We start from the raw sequence: 20,942 nt of genomic DNA on the forward strand, positions 1-20,942 counted from the left end.
TAAAGTTAAAATAATTACGTGGAAGTCTGACAACTGAAAAAAGGCACTGTAAGCATAGACAACGACGAAATGTGTATCATGTCAAGGCTCTATGAATTTTATTTTTTTATAATTATTGGCTAGCTCCTTGGGGCAGAACCCAAAGAAAAAATTGCTTAAAATACAAAAATTGAATATTTCTCACAAACGAGAATCAAATATTAAGGAAACGCATTTCCTTTAAAATATCTCTTGGCTGTTTGCATTTAAGACCATGATATTTTAACATTTTTTGCTTTTAATAACACCATCAGCAACTCTAGCATCTCAAAAGGCAACAAATACCCACAATTGAAAAACAAATTATCTATTATAATTACTGATAGGCATTTCAACGTATTTATGATTTACTGAAAATTTCAACTTATTTCTCCTTATCAAATTAGTCTCAGTTCTACAAATACCGCTCAAAGGACCGGATCCGACCTGTGATGTCCATTTTAACCCACTCCGGAAGAATTTTTATTTTTTGTTTTTTTATGTATTAGTTACACAGAATTATATAAATGTGATGCGTGATTCGGTCCCGTTTGAACTGAGTTGACGCGGAATTTGTTTATTCAGACCCTGTGTACACTAAACTAATTTACTACTATTTGTTTACTAATTTGTTACTTATATAAATTATGTTATATAGTTCTATTGACTTAAATAAAGTTATATTCCCCAATTCTCATTAGCAGGCTTTAAGACTCGATCTCGTTTTTTTTTAGTGCAAAGGGACATTGTTTTCAACAAGGGAAATTGTTTTCAAAGTAACTCCTAGCATCCATAACCAAAATCTTGGCTCCAAATATTGAAATTTATAAATTAGCCAATAATTAAAAACCAACAAATAATTTGCACCCAAAAATGCAGCAATAAGCAAGATAAGCACCCCAAACAAAACATAAATGGACATACAAGCTACAACAACCTACACTTTGCACTTGTCGAAGAGATACCTCCGAGTCATACAGAAATAATAATAACACCTCGGAAATTACAATAATTAAATTGACTAAGATTCAGAGCCATTTAGCAATTAAGCGCGCATGCAAGCGAAAAATTAAGATGCAATTCGCCCAGGAGGAGTTCAACACTACTGGCAGATTAGCCCGTTGTATTTCATCATAATCATCATGAAATTACAGACAATCGTAATAAAATTCCATATTTTGCGTCAAATAATGATTAGAAAATTAACTTATATTTTCAAAGGAAAATCAATAAAAAATATTGATTACTTTGATTTTAAGGGTAAAGTTGGAATTGGTTTAAATAAATTATTAAAGAAATTATTCTGCAACTAGTAATGAAAGTGAGGAACCGAGCGACTAATAAAAATTAATCCACCAGGTGGGGCTGGTAAGATCAAAGTAAAAATTTATATCGTGAACATAAAAAAGATAAACTCCTGTAATTTTGTAATTCTACAAAATTGCTTATAAATTAATTTATGACGCGGCCTTGTTCCCGTCAACAAATAATGAAAAAGACGAAAAGTTTAGGCCCGAGACACACCATAGTTATACAAAAAAGGCCAAGTTTAAAACAAAAAAGGACAGGTTTTACAAATGACAAGGTATTTCTTGACTTTAACATATTCCAAAAGCAGAAAATTAATTGATTCGTAGTAATGTAGTAATTAAAGTACTGTAGTAATGTTTGAATTGAAGTAATTTGTTTGAATAGCTTGTATCAACACTATTTTGTTCGCAACTATTCTCTACTAATGCTCTGTCTTTGGATCTTTCTCAGATAGAAAAAGATACTTGTCAAAACCCCAATTTTTCATATATCTAAAAAATTGTGCCTTACCTCTTGACACTAATTCGTCAATCCCAAATATTACGATTTCGAGTTGAACATGTTCAACTCGACGGCACACGTAATTGGCCCTGTAAGCGTACGTAACTTTTACTTTATTGACAGAAATAACTATAAAATGACTCAGGTATTAGGTCATTTAGTTTAAGCACCATTCCAATGTAAACTAACCCTGTTCATAACAGGCAACCAATCATGAAAAAAAATTTTTGCAAAGACCTTCTGAGGGGCAAAAAATTTATTCATAGATAAAATTAAAATGATTTGTGAATATGTGCAGGGAGGCGGGGGAGGAGGGGGGTATTGTTGTTCGTCAAAATTAAAAACTTTCCCAATCTTAGGGGATTTCTTATTCTAGATCACCTAATTTCATTAATTATTATTATATTCTCATTCTCTAATCCGTAATTCTCCTTATTCTCATTTGTTTTATGTGATTAATTTGTAAGTGAATCAACATGAAGGATTTATATGCGACGGATTACCCAATAGATAATTGGGCAACTCTTCAATTAGCTTCATAAGTGAAAAAGGAGTGATTTAAAGCAACCGGCGAGTCATGTAGGTTGTTATACTGAATGATGGCAGGGTTGTTTTTTTCCCTGTGTTCTGGACCACCCCTTATGACAACCCGGATACAGTTTCTTGAGTAGCCAGGAATAGTAGTTAAAATAGTTGATTCATTGATTAAGTATATTGTAAATATTGTGTTTGTTTTATTCATTAATAAATAAAACGAAATAAGCCTAAATATGACAGACTTTCAAACCACTTACGGGTAAGAGACTTGTTGAAGCACATTACTAATTATTTGTCGATGGAATGAAAGGGGTCTCAAAGTAAAAAGACTGAAATCCCACCACAATTTGCAGGTGGTTCTAGTTGCACACATCAGATCTAAAACACCCTTGTTTAAAGCTGGACAATCCTTGGCTACAAGAATTTAACAACTATATTGTCACACCAAAACCTAACACAAAAACACTAGCACGTATCAAAGGCCCAATTTTAATTGAAAATATCTAGATTTTTTGTTTTCTAGATCTTCGTTTGTTCTTCTTTGAATGTATTGTTTTATCATACGATTGAGCAAGGGAATTTATAATCGACACAAGAAAATACAAGATCATTGCTATGAAGAGGCCTTCAAACGCCATTCCCAACACCGACTTTTGCTGAAAAGAAAAAAAATAATTAACAACAAATAAACCAGTGACGTTCAAAAAGTTAGTTTATATAAATTAGAAAAGGTTTAAAAGCATTTTTAAAAATTTAAATAAACATTATGTTTATTTACCTTTAAAGCACCAATATCAGTGAAAATGAAATTGGATTGCTTTAATTGGTCAAGTGGAGAAAAACCTTTTCAGTAAATATCTTAAAAACTGTCTAAAAAAAACTAATCTAAAATATCAAAATAATCTATAATCTAAAAAACTAAATCTAATATCTAATCTAATATATCAAATCTAATAATATCAAACCTAATATCTAAAAAAATTATATCTTAAAAATTAGAAAAAGTGGGAACTCAATTTTCAATGAAACCTCCACTTGCGGAATGCAGTTTTTGGTAGATGGCGAACAAGATATAAATAATCTATACCTAAAAGGAAGCCTATCTCTTAAAAAAGTAAACACTATATATATTTTTTTCAGCCAAACCCTCCTTTTGGTTACTATTTAAGTTCTTACTGCTGTCGGCGGTTAAAAAACAACTTTAATACACTAGAATGTGACAAAAAAAATTTGCAGCTAGAATACATTTTTTTTACCGACCTACATATTGAGGAGTCAAACAGAAATTTTTTTCCAACTTAAAAAGTTTTGACATCCACACTTCTGAATAAAATAAAAAAAATTGCCACCAACACTTACGTCCCCCCCCCAAAGCAATGGGAAAGGCACGACTATGCCTCCAGCTTTTACTTCCCATAAAGTTGAATTGTTATCCAACGTCCACTCCTTGTATATCCGCTAATGACAATAATTTAGGGCCCCCTTTCCCTGTCCGTAGCAGAGTGATTCGGACCGAACTTCGAAAAGTCTCAACTAAAATTTGCAAATCTTATAAAAAAGGGTAATCCATTCTTCTTTTAATCCTGGGCAAAGTTACTTATTGAATTACTCTAGATTATTTAATTTTGTGTTTTGCTCATACACCTGTTTTGCAACATGTTTTAGTGTTTTTTACCGTTTTAGCATTATTTTGTTTGTACACAGTTTCAAAGCGCTTAAATACAATATTTTTATTAACATGCAAAACAATTAATTGCCACGGAAAAATAAATTTGAGTTTAAGTCAATAAGTCCGTGCTATTTGTACTTAAGGGAATTCTCCATACTGGAAAAAACATCAAGAAGTTCATTAATAGTTACTAATACCCTTCTAATAGAACTCTCTCTACTTTCAATCTTATTTTAATCGACTTGGTCTGTTTGACCTCTGTATGGTTAAGTAGTCTGCATAAGTTACGTCTAATGAAGCAAAGACCACCGTTAAAGAAAAAGAGTTAACAGTTAAAGTACCTCTCTATTTGCCAGAGTATATAAATATGCAAATTATTGGTGTTATTCTTTATAAGCCTATTTTAGAGTTATACCCATAGTTTTGTTTGTACACGGCTTTAAAACTTTGATTATTCTTTATAGTAAAGAAGTTGTCCCCTCCTCAACACCTCACTTTTTACGCTAAAGTTTGACTCTTTGTCACAACTCTATTTTTTAAAACCATAAAAAAAAAACTCTAGCGTAAAGAGCGAGGTGTTGAGGATAGGACAACCCCTTTACTAAAAGGAATAATTTCTGTTCGGTTTTAGTTTTAATGTCGCTCCTTACTTTCAGTTAAAAAAAACTTGTTTTTTATTTATTTAATTTCTGAACGTTTTTGAATTAATGCATGTTTTGATTTTAACTCTCCACACATAAATAATTAAAACTAAATTTGCATATTATTTTTTTGGGGCTAAATCGCTTTCTCATAGTTATAATTGGAAGATTTTGAGAAAAAAGTAGCGGGGGAAGATGCTTAGTTTCTTCAAATTTTTTTGGTTACTTAAAAGGTAACTAGAACTTTTAATTTTTTACGAACGTTTTAATTAGTAGAAAATATACGTAACTTACGAATTGACTTACGTAGCGAACTTCTATATTCGTATGTTTTTATCACGTATATGAGGGGGTTCACCCCTTCGTCAATACCTCGCTCTTTACACTAAAGCTTAAATTTTGTCCCGATTCCTAAAGAATAACCCCTGATTCACAAAGGATTGAAATTACTAAAAATACTTTAGCGTAAAGAACGAGGTATTACAAGAAGGTGAACCCCTCATATGCGTAATAATGTCTGTTCGTTTTAAGTTTTAATGCTGCTCCTTACTTTCAGTTGAAAAAACTTTTCATATTGATTTTTCATTATATTTTTTAATAATGCTAGAAAATCCTGCGCCCCTTTCATTGAAATTCTCTTCCCCCATGACAAATTCCTCCATGGAAAGATCCTCCCACGTAACCCCCCTTCAACTTCTCTCCCCCCCCCCAAACCAAAAAATCCCTGTGAAAACGTCTGTACACTTCCCAATAACCATTACTACATGTAAACACGAGTCGAAGTTTATAACTTGCGGCCCCTCCCACGGGGACTGTGGGGGAGTAAGTCAGCCCCAAAGACAGAGTTAATAGGTTTTTCGACTATGGTGAATAAAATGGCTAACTCAAAATTTTGATCCGTTGACTTTGGAGAAAAATTAAATAAAAAAAAACAAGTTTTTTTAAATGAAAGTAAGGAGCGACATTAAAACTTAAAACGAACAGAAATTACTCCGTATATGAAAGGGGCTTTTCCTCCTCGACACCCCGCTCCTTACGCTAAGTTTTTTATTGTTTTAAAAAGTAGAGTTGCGAGAAAGAATCAAACTTTAGCGCAAGGAGCGGGGTGTCGAGGAGGAAAAGCCCCTTTCATATACGGAGTAATTTCTGTTCGTTTTAAGTTTTAATGTCGCTCCTTACTTTCATTTAAAAAAACTTGTTTTTTTTTTATTTAATTTCTGAAAGTTTTAATTCTTTTTTTGGCTAAATGGCTTTCTCTTAGTTTTGATCAGACGATTTTGAGAAATAAGGGGTGGGGAAGCAGGTCTAGTTGCCCTCCAATTTTTCGGTTACTCAAAAAGGCAACTAGATCTTTTAATTTTTAACGAACGTTTTTATTAGTAAAAAAAAACGTAACTTAAGAATTAACTTACGTAACAAACGTACATAACTTACGTTACGTTTTATCCCAATTCATTAAGAATGACCCCTGAATCAGAAAGGCCGTAGAATAAATAGTTGAAATTATTTAAAAAATTTTTAGCATAAAGAGCGAAGTATTTATCTCCTCCTAAATACCTCGCTCTTTCTGCTAAAGTATTTTTAGAACCCTTCATATGCGTAATAATCTCTGTTCGTTTTAAGTTTTAATGCTTCTCCTTACTTTCAATTGAAAAAACTTTTTCATGTTTATATTTTCATTGTTTTTTTTATAGTAATGCTAGAAAGTCCTGCGCCCTTTTCATTGAATTTCTCTTCCCCCATGAAATACTCCTCCAAGGAAAGATCCTCCCATATAGCCCCCTCCCCCTCCCCTGAACCCCACACCCAAACCAAAAAAATCCCCCTGATAACGTCGGTACACTTCCCAGTAACCATTACTGTATGTAAACATTGGTCAAAGTTTGTAACTTGCAGCCCCACCCCCAGGGACTGTGGGGGGTAAGTCATCCCCAAAGACATAGTTATTATGGTTTTCAACTATGCGGAACAAAATGGCTATCTCAAAATTTTGATCCGTTGACTTTGGGAAAAAAATGAGCGTGGGAGGGGGCCTAGGTGCCCTCCAATTTTTTTGGTCACTTAAAAAGGGCACTAGAACTTTTCATTTCCGTTAGAATGAGCCCTCTTGCAACACTCTAGGACCACTTGGTCGATACGATGACCCCTGGGAAAAAAAAAAAAACAAACAAAAAAACAAATAAACATGCACCCGTGATTTGTCTTCTGGCAAAAAATACGAAATTCCACATTTTTGTAGATTGGACCTTGGAATTTTTTCTATAGGGTTCTCTGATACGCTGAATGCGATGGTGTAATTTTCGTTAAGATCCTATGACTTTTATGGGGTGTTACCCCCTATTTTCCAAAATCAGGCAAATTTTCTCAGGCTCGTAACTTTTGATGATAAAGACTAAATTTGATGAAATTTATATATTTAAAATCAGCATAAAAATCCGATTCTTTTGATATATCTTTTAGTATCGAAATTCCGTTTTTTAGAGTTTCGTTTACTATTGAGCCGGGTCGCTCCTTACTACAGTTCGTTACCACGAACTGTTTGATGAGCGTGGAAGGGGGCCTAGGTGCCCACAATTTTTGGTCAATTAAAAAGGACACTAGAACTTTTAATTTCCGTTAGAATGAGCCCTCTCGCGACATTCTAGGACCACTGAGTCGATACGACCACCCCTCGGGAAAAAAAAAACAAATAAAACGCATCCGTGATGTGTCTTCTGGCAAAAAAAATGCAAAATTCTACATTTTTGTAGATAGGAGCTTGAAACTTCTAATTAAGGTTTTCTGATACGCTGAATTCGATGGTGTGATTTTCGTTAAGATTTTATCACTTTTAGGGAGTTTCCCCCCTATTTTCTAAAATAAGACAAATTTTCTCAGGCTCGTAGCTTTTGATGGATAAGACTAAACTTGATGAAACTTATATATTTAAAATCCGCATTAAAATGCGACTCTTTTGAAGTAACTATTGATATCAAAATTCTAGAGTTCAAAAATTTTAGAGTTTCGGTTGCTATTGACCCGGGTCGCTCCTTACTACAGTTCGTTACCACGAACTATCTGAAATACAATGTTATTATCATAATACTAAACAATTATTTGACATGGACAAATAAATCCTTGCAACACCTACCATTGCAAAAAAAGGAGTTAACGATTAAAGTGCGTCTCCACTTACCAAATCATGTATATCTGCAAAACCAATATGCAGATTAGGTTTCAATGGAGACTTGCTTACCGATTCCGAATTGCCAGTATACAAAGTTTGGAAGAACAGGAAGATAAGAATGCGAACCAAGATTATATCAAACAGTTCGTGGTAACGAACTGTAGTAAGGAGCGACCCGGCTCAATAGTAACCAAAACTCTACAAAATGGAGTTTTGGTACCAATAGCTACATCAAAAGAATCGCATTTTAATGCTGACTTTAAATATATAAGTTTCATCAAGTTTAGTCTTACCCATCAAAAGTTAACGAAAATCACACCATCAGATTCAGCGTATCAGAGAACCCTACTGTAGAAGTTTCAAGCTCCTATCTACAAAAATGTGGAATTTTATATTTTTTGCCAGAAGGCAGATCACGGATGCGGGTTTATTTAATTTTTTTTCCCAGGGGTGATCGTATCGACCAAGTTGTCCTAGAATGTTGCGAGAGGGCTCATTCTAACGGAAATGAAAAGTTCTAGTGCCCTTTTTAAGTGACCAAAAAATTTGGAGGGCACCTAGGCCCACTTCCACGCTAATTATTTTCCCAAAGTCAACGGATCAAAATTCTGAGATAGCCATTTTATTCAGCGTAGTCGAAAAAACTTATAACTATGTCTTTGGGGACGACCTACTCCCCCACAGTCCCCGTGGGAGGGGTTACAAGTTCAAAACTTTGACCAGTGCTTGCATATAGTAATGGTTATTGGGAAGTGTACAGGCGTTTTCAGGAGGATTTTTTGGTTTTAGGCAGGGGTTGAGAAGAGGGGGATATACTGGGGGAACTTTCCATCGAGGAATTTGTCATGGGGGAAGAAAATTTCCATGAAGGGAGCGCAGGATTTACTAGCATTACTTAAAAAAAAAATAATGAAAAATTAAATATGAAAAAGTCTTTTTTCAGCTGGAAGTAAGCAGCAGTATTAAAACTTAAAACGAACAGAAATTATTACCCATATGAGGGGCTCACCTCCTCCAAATACATCGCTCTTTACGCTAAAGTATTTTAGTAATTTCAACTATTTATTCTGCGGCTTTTGTGATTCAGGGGTCATTCTTAATGAATTGGGACAAAATTTAAGCTTTAGTGTAAAGAGCGAGGTACTGACGAGGGGGCGAACCCCCTCATATATGTAATAAAAACATGAGAATACAAAAGTTCTTTACGTAAACTAATTTATAAGTTACGTAAAAAATTCAAAGTTCTAGTTGCCTTTTTAATTAACCGTAAATCGGAGGGCAACTAGGCTTCCTCCCCCGCTCTTTTTTTCTCAAAATCATTCGTACAAAATTATGAGAAAGTCATTTAGCCAAAAAAATAAATATACAAATTTTGTTTCAATTATTACTCTGCGGAGAGCCAAAATCAAAACATGCATTGATTCAAAAACGTTCAGAAATTAAATAAAAAAAAACAAGTTTTTTAAATGAAAACGAACAGAAATTACTCCGTATATGAAAGGGGCTTTTCCGTCTCAACGCCCCACTCTTTACGCTAAAGTTTTTTACTGTTTTAAAATGTAGGTTAAGAGAAAGAGTCAAACTTTAGCAGAAAGAGCGGGGCGTTGATGAGGAAAAGCCCCTTTCATATACGGAGTAATTTCTGTTCGTTTTAAGTTTTAATGTCGCTTACTTAGACTTAGGTCCTCCCACGCCTGAGGGCGCATAAGGCAGCAACAGTGGTTCGCCACGACGACCTGTCCTGAGCCTTCGACCAAAGCTCCTCCATCGAAGACCTCGCCAGCTTCGCCTCCTTCTCTAACATCCTGCCAACTGTCATTTTGGGTCTCCCTGACTTGCGGAGGCCGGGGGGTATCCAACACCATATGTCATGAGGTAGCCTTCCATCACCCATTCGCACCACGTGCCCCCAATACATCCATCGTCGCTTTCTAATGGTATCAAGGATGGGGGTATGATTTGTTATGGTATAAATCTCATCATTTCTTATTCTCTCAGTCCAATGTATATTCAAAATATATCTTAGGCAGTTATTATCGAATGCCCATAGTCGTTTTCTTAGTTGCGCAGTGATACTCCAAGTTTCACAACCATATGTAATGACGGAGAGGACATTGCTATTATAAATTCTGAGTTTTAGCTTCTGGGAATATTTACTATTTCTCCAAACATTTCTGAGACAATTGAAAGCAGAGCCAGCCAATGCTATTCGGCACAAAATTTCTCTTTCAGGATTGGCATCTTGCGTAAGAATGCTGCCTAGATATTTGAACTCGCTCACTACTTCAATTTCCTCATTGTTGACCAAAAGTCCCTCAGCTAAGTCAGGAATGACTGCATTTGACATTGATTTAGTCTTGTTAGCGTTTATGGAGAGTCCAACAGCATTTGCCACACGCTCAAGTTAATTTATATTGTGTTGTATATCTTCTGATTCGTGAGCGAAGAGTGCAATATCGTCCGCAAAAACACCATCATGGAGGGTTCTTAGTGGGTTTAATTGTAGACCCCCACTGAAGCTACATCCACGAAGCACAAAATCTATGACTATGGCAAATAACAGTGGCGATAGAATGCAGCCCTGCCTTACACCCGACTGAACGGTAAACCAGTCCGTTAGGCCACCCTCGGTTTGTACTGCACACTTAATATCGAGGTAAAGCGCTTTAATTATATTTACAATTTTAATCGGGATCCCGTAATGTATTAAGATTTTCCACATGGTCTCGCGGTGTATCGAGTCGAAGGCCTTGAGAAAGTCAATAAATACTACGAGTAATTGAACCTGCCACTCGTTAGATTCTTCGAGCAGGATTCTCAGGCTAAATTCCTCTGCGGAGAGCCAAAATCAAAACATGCATTGATTAAAAAACGTTCAGAAATTAAATAAAAAAAAACAAGTTTTTTAAATGAAAGTAAAGAGCGACATTAAAACTTAAAACGAACAGAAATTACTCCGTATATGAAAGGATTTTAGCTCTTTACGCTAAAGTTTTTACTGTTTTAAAATGTAGAGTAAAGAGAAAGAGTCAAACTTTAGCGTAAAGAGCGGGGCGTTGAGAAGGAAAAGCCCCTTTCATATACGGAGTAATTTCTGTTCGTTTTAAGTTTTAATGTCGCTCCTTACTTTCATATTAAAAACTTGTTTTTTTTTATTTAATAGCAGATAAGGATGAATTAAAGAATAATACAGTGTTCTTAAAATATCCCTTGGGAAAATATACTTCAACTTTCTTAAAATGCCAACATTCCTAGCGAGTTTAAGACTAATATAATCTATATGTTCTCTAAAACTGAGACATTCATCAATTAATACTCCTAGATATGTTCTACAATTTATTCTTAAAATACTCATATCAGCAATATTAAGTCTGTCTATCCAAGGGTAATAATTTGAGCTCCTATCATACAACAAAAAGCAAGATTTACTATAATTCAAATTTAACTTATTAAGCTTCATCCACTTTTGTACAAACTCCAGACAAGAACTAATACGACTCAACAGCTGAATTCCTGTTTGTGCAGCCACAGTTATATGAGTGTCATCCGCAAAGCTGGGAACAATTACTTTTCCCCCGTCACATCCAATGTCAAGATCATACGAAACCATATTAAAAGCTCTACATAAATCATTCATAAAAATTAGAAATAACAGGGGACCAAGAACAGATCCTTGAGGTACTCCAAATTTAACACTACTGACTGAAGAAACATTATCCCCTAGTTGTACATATTGAGTTCTTTCTTTTAAAAACGAAGACAGTAATTCAAGAGATGGTCCTCTAAAACCTTAATTTTCTAATTTGTGTGGAAGTGTGGAAGTTTGGTCAAAACACCTTCTTCATTACCTAAAACTCATTAATATTCCTTAACAGCAAGCTGTACTAAAAATACGGTTCAACTCCACTTTCTATGGTTATAATGAGAGGAAGGAAACGATGGCTAGGAAACATTCTGCGGATGAAGGATACGAGATTTCCAAAGATTGTCCTTGTCGGCCAACCATCTAAGGCTAAACAAAAAGCTCAAGGGCTCGAAGGATATTGTAAGGATCGGTTTAAGGGCAATAGCAACTTTTTGGAAAGGTTTAAAGAGGGGGGCTTTGAACAGATCGGGATGGAGGAGGAGCATGCGTAACTGTGTTGGCCTCAGCCGGCTTAGTACCGCAGTGTGTTGTTAGTAGTACTAGTATACAGATTGGAGTTCATAAGCTTTCCGAAATTGGTATGTTGACAAAATCTAAAAAACACCAACAGTTTTTTTACTTACAGTTTATTGTTGGCAAACAATAAATGATTTGGTATATTGATAAAATCAATAAAACATCAACAGTATATTACTCAAAGTTTACTGTTTGCAAACAATAAATGAATAGGTATGTTGACAAAATCTACAAAACATCAACAATATTTTACTTACAGTTTACTGTTGGCAAACAATAAATGAATAGGTATGTTGACAAAATCTACAAAACATCAACAATATTTTACTTACAGTTTACTGTTGGCAAACAATAAATGAATAGGTATGTTGACAAAATCTACAAAACAGCAACAATATTTTACTTACAGTTTACCGTTCGCAAACAACAAATGAATTGGTATGTTGACAAAATCTACCAAATGGCGACAGTATTTTAATTACAGTTTTACTGTTCGCTAACTATAAATGAATTGCTATGTTGACAAAATCTACAAAACAGCAACAGTATTTTACTTACAGGTTATTGTTCGCAAACAAAAATGAATTGGTATGTTAAAAAAAATCGACAAAACATCTACAATATTTTACTTACAGTTTACTGTCCACAAAGAATAAATGAATTGATATGTTGACAAAATCTACAAAACAGCAACAGTATTTTACTCACAGTTTTACTGTTCGCTAACTATAAATGAATTGTTATGTTGACAAAATCTACAAAACAGCAACAGTATTTTACTTACAGTTTACTGTTCGCAAACAATAAATGAATTGGTTTGTTGACAACATCTACCAAATGGAAATAGTATTTTACTTACAGTTTTACTGTTTACTAACTATAAACGAATTGGTATGTTGACAAAATCTAAAAAACAGCAACAATATTTTACTTACAGTTTACTGTTCGCAAACAATAAATGAATTAGTACGTTGAAAAAATCAACAAAACATCTACAATATTTTACTTACAGTTTACTGTCCGCAAACAATAAATGAATTGATATGTTGACAAAATCTATAAAACAGTAACAATATTTTACTTACAGTTTACTGTTCGCAAACAATAAATGAATTAGTATGTTGAAAAAATCTATAAAACAGCAGCAGTATTTTACTTACAGTTTACTGTTCGCAAACAATAAATGAATTGGTATGTTGATAAAATCTACCAAATGGTAACAGTATTTTACTTACAGTTTACTGTTCACAAACAATGAAATTTGGATATGAGGAATAATTACATACCTGAACAGCTTCTCCGGTTGCTCCATGCATTTTGGCTTTCTGTTTTGCCAAAAGTTCTTTGAATGGTTCTTGCATTTTACCTCCAAAATACGGTAAACTTCCAATAAGGGCGACAGCAGTTTCAATAAGAGTTTCACTGAATGCTAATATCACAAATCCTTGTTGAATATGGGTTTTGATGACAGCTTTACCGATTAAAGTAGCGCCGAAAAACGTCCAAAAGGGAACTAGACAGAGTCCACATGTTATTCCTGCCAAATCAAACAGCGGGTTGGGAATCTGGAAAAAAAATGTAAAGAAAGAAAATTAACCTACAAGCACTTGACAGACGTGAGACTTTTCAAGCTAAAAGCCACCGTTCTGGTATTTAGAGTAGGGGGGCAAAATATTTTTCTCTAGTTCTAATAAACAATCCATGCCATAGCTTTTTTTATGCCTCCCGTAAAACAGGACCCTTGGTTAGATTTTAGGTAAAGACTAAAATAAAATATTGCAGTAACGGCTTTGTATTATTGCCCCTCCCCATCAGTAAACATCTATATCAACAGACTACTCAGATAGCTAATAAACATATATATATTCACGGACTATTCAGATAGCTAAGAAACAAACTAATCTCTAGAATCATACTTTCGTCCTGAATCCAAATGAATATGATATTCATTGAATATGAATCATTTAATTATGAATCCTGAATATGAATCCATCCTGAATATGATATTCGTTTTCGGTGTTCAATTTTAACCAAACATACCCTTTCTAACCTTACCCCAATATATAGCCCGTAGTTATATATTTCCCATGCATTTATTGATTTTTGATTTGGTCACTGTCAATTCAATTTATAGGTAAACCAGTTTGTAACAAGATTGATGCTAAAACAGGTATATATACCGTCTGTAAAATAAGAGAAAATGGTATCATCTTTGAGGGTCCGTAAAGAGCTTAAAATTGAATTTCCAACGGAAACGAATATCTTATTTGGATTCAGGATCAAGTTCTGATCCTAGAAGTGAGTTTGTTTCTTAGCTATCTGAACAGTCCGTCAACATAGATATTTATCCCTCCCCCATCAAATCTAAGAGTCCATAAAAAAAACGCAATGCTTTTTTCGGCCCTACTTCTGGGCAAGCGATTGGTCCATCAAATATATCTGATTTTAGTACAATAAAGGGGCTAAGGTACTTATCTGTTTATCTGTTCAATGTTCTATTATATGTTTATCTGTTCACCTCATCTGTTTTATAGCCCTACTTCTGGACAAAATTAGTCCATCGAATATATCATTTTAGTAGAATCAAGAGACTATTTATCTGTTCAACTTGTCTGCTTTACAGCTCTACTTCTGGGCAAGATTAGTTCATCGAAATTATCATTTTAGTAGAATAGAGGGGCTAAAGTACTTATCTGTCTGTCTATTATATGTTCAATGTTCTGTTATCTGTTCAACTTATCTGTGTCAAAGTCCTACTTCTGGGCAATACTGGCTCATCAAATATACATTTTAGTAAAATAAAGGGGCTAAGAAACTTATATGTTTATCTGTTCAACGTTCTGTTATCTGTTTATCAATTCAAATTATCTGTTTCACAGCCCTACTTCTGGACAAGATTGGTCCATCGACTATATCATTTTAGTAGAATAAAGGGGCTAAAGTAGTTATCTGTTTATCTGTTCAATGTTCTATTATCTGTTTATCTGCTCAACTTATCTGTTTCATAGCCCTAATTCTGGGCAAGATTGGTCCATCGAATACATCGTTTTAGTAGAATAAAGGGGCTAAGGTACATTTCAATATAGAGGCTCTTGTAGTTTCAGTGAATGTCTACGTTATTTGCTAAAAGTTAAACCATATTTTTTTTTTCGCATTGGGCCGAAGGGTAGTTTTTTCACGCCATTTCCAAATTTTCAATTACGTTCACATTTTGTTTTGTCCTTGGTTCCTACGGGAATTAAGATTTTTAGATGACTTACTGGATTAAGATTTACTAGAATATTGAAGTTTGGTTAATGCTAATGAAATAAAACTAAATATGATGAAAATATAATACTTTATTAGCAAAATTGTGAAAACTACAACGAAGAATTGTGGAAGAGGGGCCAACCAGAGTGCATTGTATTAAATACGTAACCTAAACTAACCTAACCCAAATACAAACTAAATATTTACTTAAAATATAGCTACAATGTAGTTTCCCACTAGACCGCAGTTAATTGTCTAGTATGCACAGCGTGATAACTCGGCAATGTCTCATGTTCACGATCCAACTTCTCGAGTGTTTTTCGTATAATTTATAAGTACCAAAAATTTTTTATATGCATTTTTGCTACGTTTTTACGAGCTGGCCTGACATTTCGGGGGAGGGTTCGAACCCCCCTCCCAGATATAGTCTTACCGTCGATAAGCATGTAATCATGTAACTGATGAATTTTGAAAATTCTCCACGGAAACAATTTTTTAGGCCAAAATCTTGATGTATTATACCCACTTTAGACGTAATAAAGAGGGCGTGTAAGAAGTATGCACACAGGGCCTGCCCTATTTTATATATTATTAATTTTGATTCAGATCAGACAAACAGATTTTTTTACGGCATGCTTTTTAACGTTTACAAACTCACCTTACCAAAACTATTGTCCGACCTAAACAGTCTTTTAATACCACCAATTTTACAGTAACTGGTAGAAGAAATAGAATTATGATTGTTAAATTAGTGGAAGCAATCCATAGAAATACTTAATTTGTATTTGTACTTTTTGTTTAAACGTTTCTAATTTCTTTCTTTCATTCATTCTGATTTTAGTTTATTTCTTTTGATTTACTTTTGCAGTCATATTAGCTACAAAAAGAAAAAAAGGATTGCCGAATAGGTGCAAAAACTAGTTTTCTATTTTAAATTTTTGTATTTGTAATTTGTATTTCAAATTTGTAATTTGTGGACTAAAAATAAACGAGTATCGGTCGTCGTTTCAGAAACTAACTGATTTCGATGATCAGTTTTGCATAAAAATACTTTACTAATAAAAAAATTCTTTGGCACCAGAAAAGACCTTAACGAGGGAGATCAACGGCGATAAAAATCAAAAAACAAGAAAAAGGTCTCGTCTGCAGAAATTCCAACTGTAGTTTATTCCATAGCATGTATATATTCATAAAGAAAGATTTAAGAGAAATGGTTACTTTTTGGGAGGGTTTAAAGATGGAGGCTTTGGATAGATTGGGATGAAGGAGGAGCGCAGCTGTGTAGGCCTCAGGTGCTTGGTGCCACGGTGAGTTTTTGTACTATTAGTATATAGATTGGAAATCCAAATAATAGTCACCATTCCTGAATCAGCTAAAAATCGCTCTTTTTCCAACTTGCCAGTTTTTTGTAACGCGTTTTTGATTGTTGGTTACTATGGGCCGTGGTTCCTTCTTCACTAGGTTGCAGCTACTGCTGCAACCATGATATCAGTTAGCGACTTATCTGCTTTATTTTGTACTAGTTAGTACCGGGAGACTGAGCTTCACCTGGTGAAAGGAAAGGCGTTTTTTTAAAAATCTCTTTCGCAAAACAAAGTTAATGTCATTTTATTTTATTTAGAAAACGTTTTACATTATACCGACAAATTATATAGACAATCAAATTAAACTGTAAAAATCTTTCTAAAATATTAAGCACAGATGATCTTCTTCTGCAAAATATTGTTATAACTATTCCATATACTATTCACATTGTTATAACATATCCACTATAGTATTTGTGACTCATATTTGTCACTCATATGGATAGTATTTTTCACAACTAAGACCCTAAAATTTTTTCTTAAAGTCATGACTTATCTAGATCGCTTTTTCACACCGGAAAATGGTAGAATGTCAATTTCTAGACGAAATTGTAGTGCCATTTTCAAAAAAAATTTACAGATAAAAAAAATATACATGCATATAAACCCCCGTCCCAAACTGTAGAATTGGGTACAACGGGATTCGAGCCCGCGACCTCTCAGGCAAGGGATCCCGAATCCAGCGCACCAGCCCATTCGGCCAGGACGATTATATGCATGAATATAATTACATGAATATAATTATATACATGAATAGTAGATAGCAAAACGTAAATAAAATTACTAAATTGTTTGTAAGCCGCTGTTTACAAAGACAAGATTTGCTTAGACATGAAACATATGGCGAATCCAAATATGGCGTATAACGTATGGCGAATAAAACATATGGCGTATAACGTATGGTGAACCCAATATATGGCGAAATCAAATATGGCGTATAATGTTTGGCTAACCCACCATATGTCGTATAACGCAAGGCGAACCTAACATATGGCGTGTACCGCACGACAAACCCAATACACGGCGAAGCCAAATATGGCGTATAACCTTTAGCGGGCACAAACATGTGCCGAACCCAGGTAGGGCAAGTGGTGAACGATACAAAAAGCTCATATTCCAACTGATTTTTGTCAGTGAGGAAAAGAAAACAACAAAGATGATTCCGAAGAGAAAACTTTTAAATATACTAAGAACAAATTCAGATAGGAGGAAACCAATTGAACCGATCATCAATATAACTTTTTTTTAACCAGATGGTTCTTAAGTTTTTCTCATCCCAAAAATTCACAACCCGTATTTTGAAGTAACACAAACCAATCTTAATCAACTTCATACAGTTATTAATTAGATCGGATACCAAATAATTTATTATTATTGTTTTATTTTGTCTCTTATTTTAACATATCGCAGTTAATACTTTGACAGAGGCGTTGAAAAATTCTTTGACAAATGAAGCAACTTCGGGTCTCTCAGACCTTGTGAGAGTCTTTAAAAGAAACCTTATTACATGTTTACTAAAATGCGGAATATTACCGAAAATTCTGAAAATACAAGAATTTGAATGGTGGGTTAACGATTGCTTGTGACAGTCAGTTGAAAAAAAAAAGTATAAACAATTGAATAGTGCAAACGTTACTTGTGACACCCATTGAAAAACTATCGTCTTAAAATTATTATAACTTAAAATATCCGGCTAAAATTCCGAAACTGTAAAACTTGAACCGAGTAACATTGTGCTGAATGGTGCTTGAGATGGAAAGTTTACAAAAAGGTAAAGGATGCAGCACTAGACCCTTAAGGTCTGAACCCGCGGCGCTGATCTCCATCTCAAGGCCCTTCAGCCAGGAAGTGCAAAATACGGTTATTAAAACTTAAAAGATTAGCTACAATTCTGAAATAAGAAAAATATGAACGTTGTATTGAAGGGTGCGTGTGGCATCCCTTAAAATTTATTAGGTTATAATTATTAAAATTTAAAATATAACTAAATGGTTAAAATATATAAAAAATTCAATGGCCCGAAAGGTACTTGTCACAGCATTAAAAAATTGCTACCTTATCTTTATTAGAACTTAAAATATAAAACTTAAACCATGTGAACGGTGTGCTGAATGTTGCATATGATAGCCATTAAAGTAAAAAAAAAAATCATCTTATAATTATTATAACTTAAAACATTAGCTAAAAGTCTTAAAAACTATGTAATCAGTGACACCAAATGGACCCCTCCCCTTTTTCCCTAAGATTTGGAAAACACTTTCTTTTTGGTGTTTTATAGAAAAATATCATTTTGGTAATTCCGTTGAAAACACTGAAACACAACAAAATTACCCCTCCAAGATCTTGGAAATATATCCTCCCCCCTCCTACATTTTCGTGAAATATCACCCCTCTTTGCGATCAATGATAGTGGTTAGAAGAAGTGAGACAACCAAAAGTTATCTTGGAGAATTTCATTAGTTATATTAAGTAATAACTTAGTAATATTAGTTCATTAGTTATATTAAGTAACTATAATAAGTAATGTCCAAATGAGAATGTTAACAGACAAAGACAGAAGTACTTTTAGTAACATTTTGTAATTTTTTTAATAAATTAAGATTTATTAAATATATCACTAAATTTGCATCCCAAATTTACAAAGGGAGTCTTCAGAGAATTATAAAAACCCGTACGTCAGCTTTAACACCGAACTTTTAAGACATCTTAAAGCTGAAAGGATAAAACTGGAGTATAGTAAATCTTCAAATAACAAAGTTGTAACCTGTTTTTATGGCACTTGGTATTAACCAAGTAACATATAGCAATCGCAAATTCTGTCTGTCTGTCTGTCTGTCCCGGTTTTGCTACATTAGGCAATTCCAGGTAAGCTAGGACGATGAAATTTGGCAGGCGTATCAGGGACCGGACCAGATTAAATTAGAAATAGTCGTTTTCCCGAAAAAATGAGGCATTTTTAGCCTACGAACGGGTGATCGGATCTCAATGAAATTTGATATTTAGAAGGATATCGTGTCTCAGGACCTTATTTTAAGTCCCAACCGGATCTGGTGACATTGGGTGGGGGGGGGGGATTTGGGAGGGGAAAACCTAAATCTTGGAAAACACTTAGAGTGGAGGGATCGGGATGAAACTTGGTGGGAAAAATAAGCACAAGTCCTAGATGTATGATTGACATAACCGGAACGGATCCGCTCTCTTTGGGGTAGTTTCTTAATTCTGAAAAATTAGAAAAAAATGAGGCATTTTTAACTTATGAACGGGTGATCGGATCTCAATGAAATTTGATATTTAGAGGAATATCGTGTCTCAGAGCTCTTACTTTAAATCCCGACCGGATCTGGTGACATTGGGGAGGGGGAGAGTTGGGAGAGGGAAACCTAAAATCTTGGAAAACACTTGGAGTGGAGGGATCGGGATGAAACTTGGTGGGAAAAATAAGCACAAGTCCTAGATACATGATTGAAATAACCGGAACGGATCCGCTCTCTTTGGGGTAGTTGGGGGGGGGGGGGTTAATTCTGAAAAATTAGAAAAAATGAGGTACTTTTAACTTACGAACGGGTGATCAATGAAATTTGATATTTAGAAGGACATCGTGTCTCAAAGCTCTTATTTTAAGTCCCGACCGGATCTGGTGACATTGGGGGGAGTTTGGGGTGGGAGAACCTAAAATCATGGAAGACGCTTAGATTGGAGGGATCGGGATGAAACTTGGGGGGGGGAAATAAGCAAAGGTCTTAGATGCGTGAGTTACATAATTGGAACGGATCCGCTCTATTGGGGGGGGGGGTTAATTATGAAAAATTAGAAAAATGACGTATTTTTAACTTACGAAGGAGTGATCGGATCTTCATGAAATTTGATATTTAGAAGGAATTCATGTCTCATAGCTCTTATTTCAAATCTTGACCAGATTTTTGACATTGGGGGGAGTTGGAAGGGAAATCTTAGAAAACACTTGGAGTGGAGGAATCGGGATGAAGCTTGGTGGATAGAATAAGCAAATGTCCTTGATACATGATTGACGTAACCGTACTGGATTCGCTCTTTTTGGGGGAGTTGGGGGAGGGGTTCAGTGATTTGGAGAGTTTGGTGCTTCTGGACGTGCTAGGACGATGAAAATTGGTAGGCGTGCCAGGGAGCTGCACAATTTGACCTGTTAAAGTCGTTTTCCCAGATTCGACCATCTGGGGAACTATAGAGAGAGGAAAAATTAGAAAAAAATGAGGTACTTCTAACTTACGAACGGGTGATCGGATCTTAATGAATTTTGATATTTAGAAGGATATCGTGACTTAGAGCCCTTATTTTAAATCCTGAC

The 20,942-nt window shown here is 34.6% G+C and overlaps 1 protein-coding gene across 1 annotated transcript in view; it reads right to left on the minus strand.

Annotated features, from left to right (window-relative positions):
• Positions 1–2,739: 2,739 nt before the first annotated feature.
• Positions 2,740–20,942, minus strand: part of LOC136033606 (vacuole membrane protein 1-like) — a 56,139-nt gene continuing 37,936 nt past the window's right edge. The window contains exons 7-8 of the mRNA XM_065714392.1: positions 13,292–13,570; positions 2,740–3,023 (exon numbers count right to left, since the gene is read on the minus strand). Of these exons, the coding sequence (XP_065570464.1) occupies positions 2,871–3,023; positions 13,292–13,570 (432 nt within the window). The 3' untranslated portion in view covers positions 2,740–2,870. The remainder of the gene's footprint in view (positions 3,024–13,291; positions 13,571–20,942) is intronic.

Source organism: Artemia franciscana, chromosome 12 (genome assembly GCF_032884065.1).
Source record: "Artemia franciscana chromosome 12, ASM3288406v1, whole genome shotgun sequence".
Lineage (NCBI taxonomy): Eukaryota > Metazoa > Arthropoda > Branchiopoda > Anostraca > Artemiidae > Artemia > Artemia franciscana.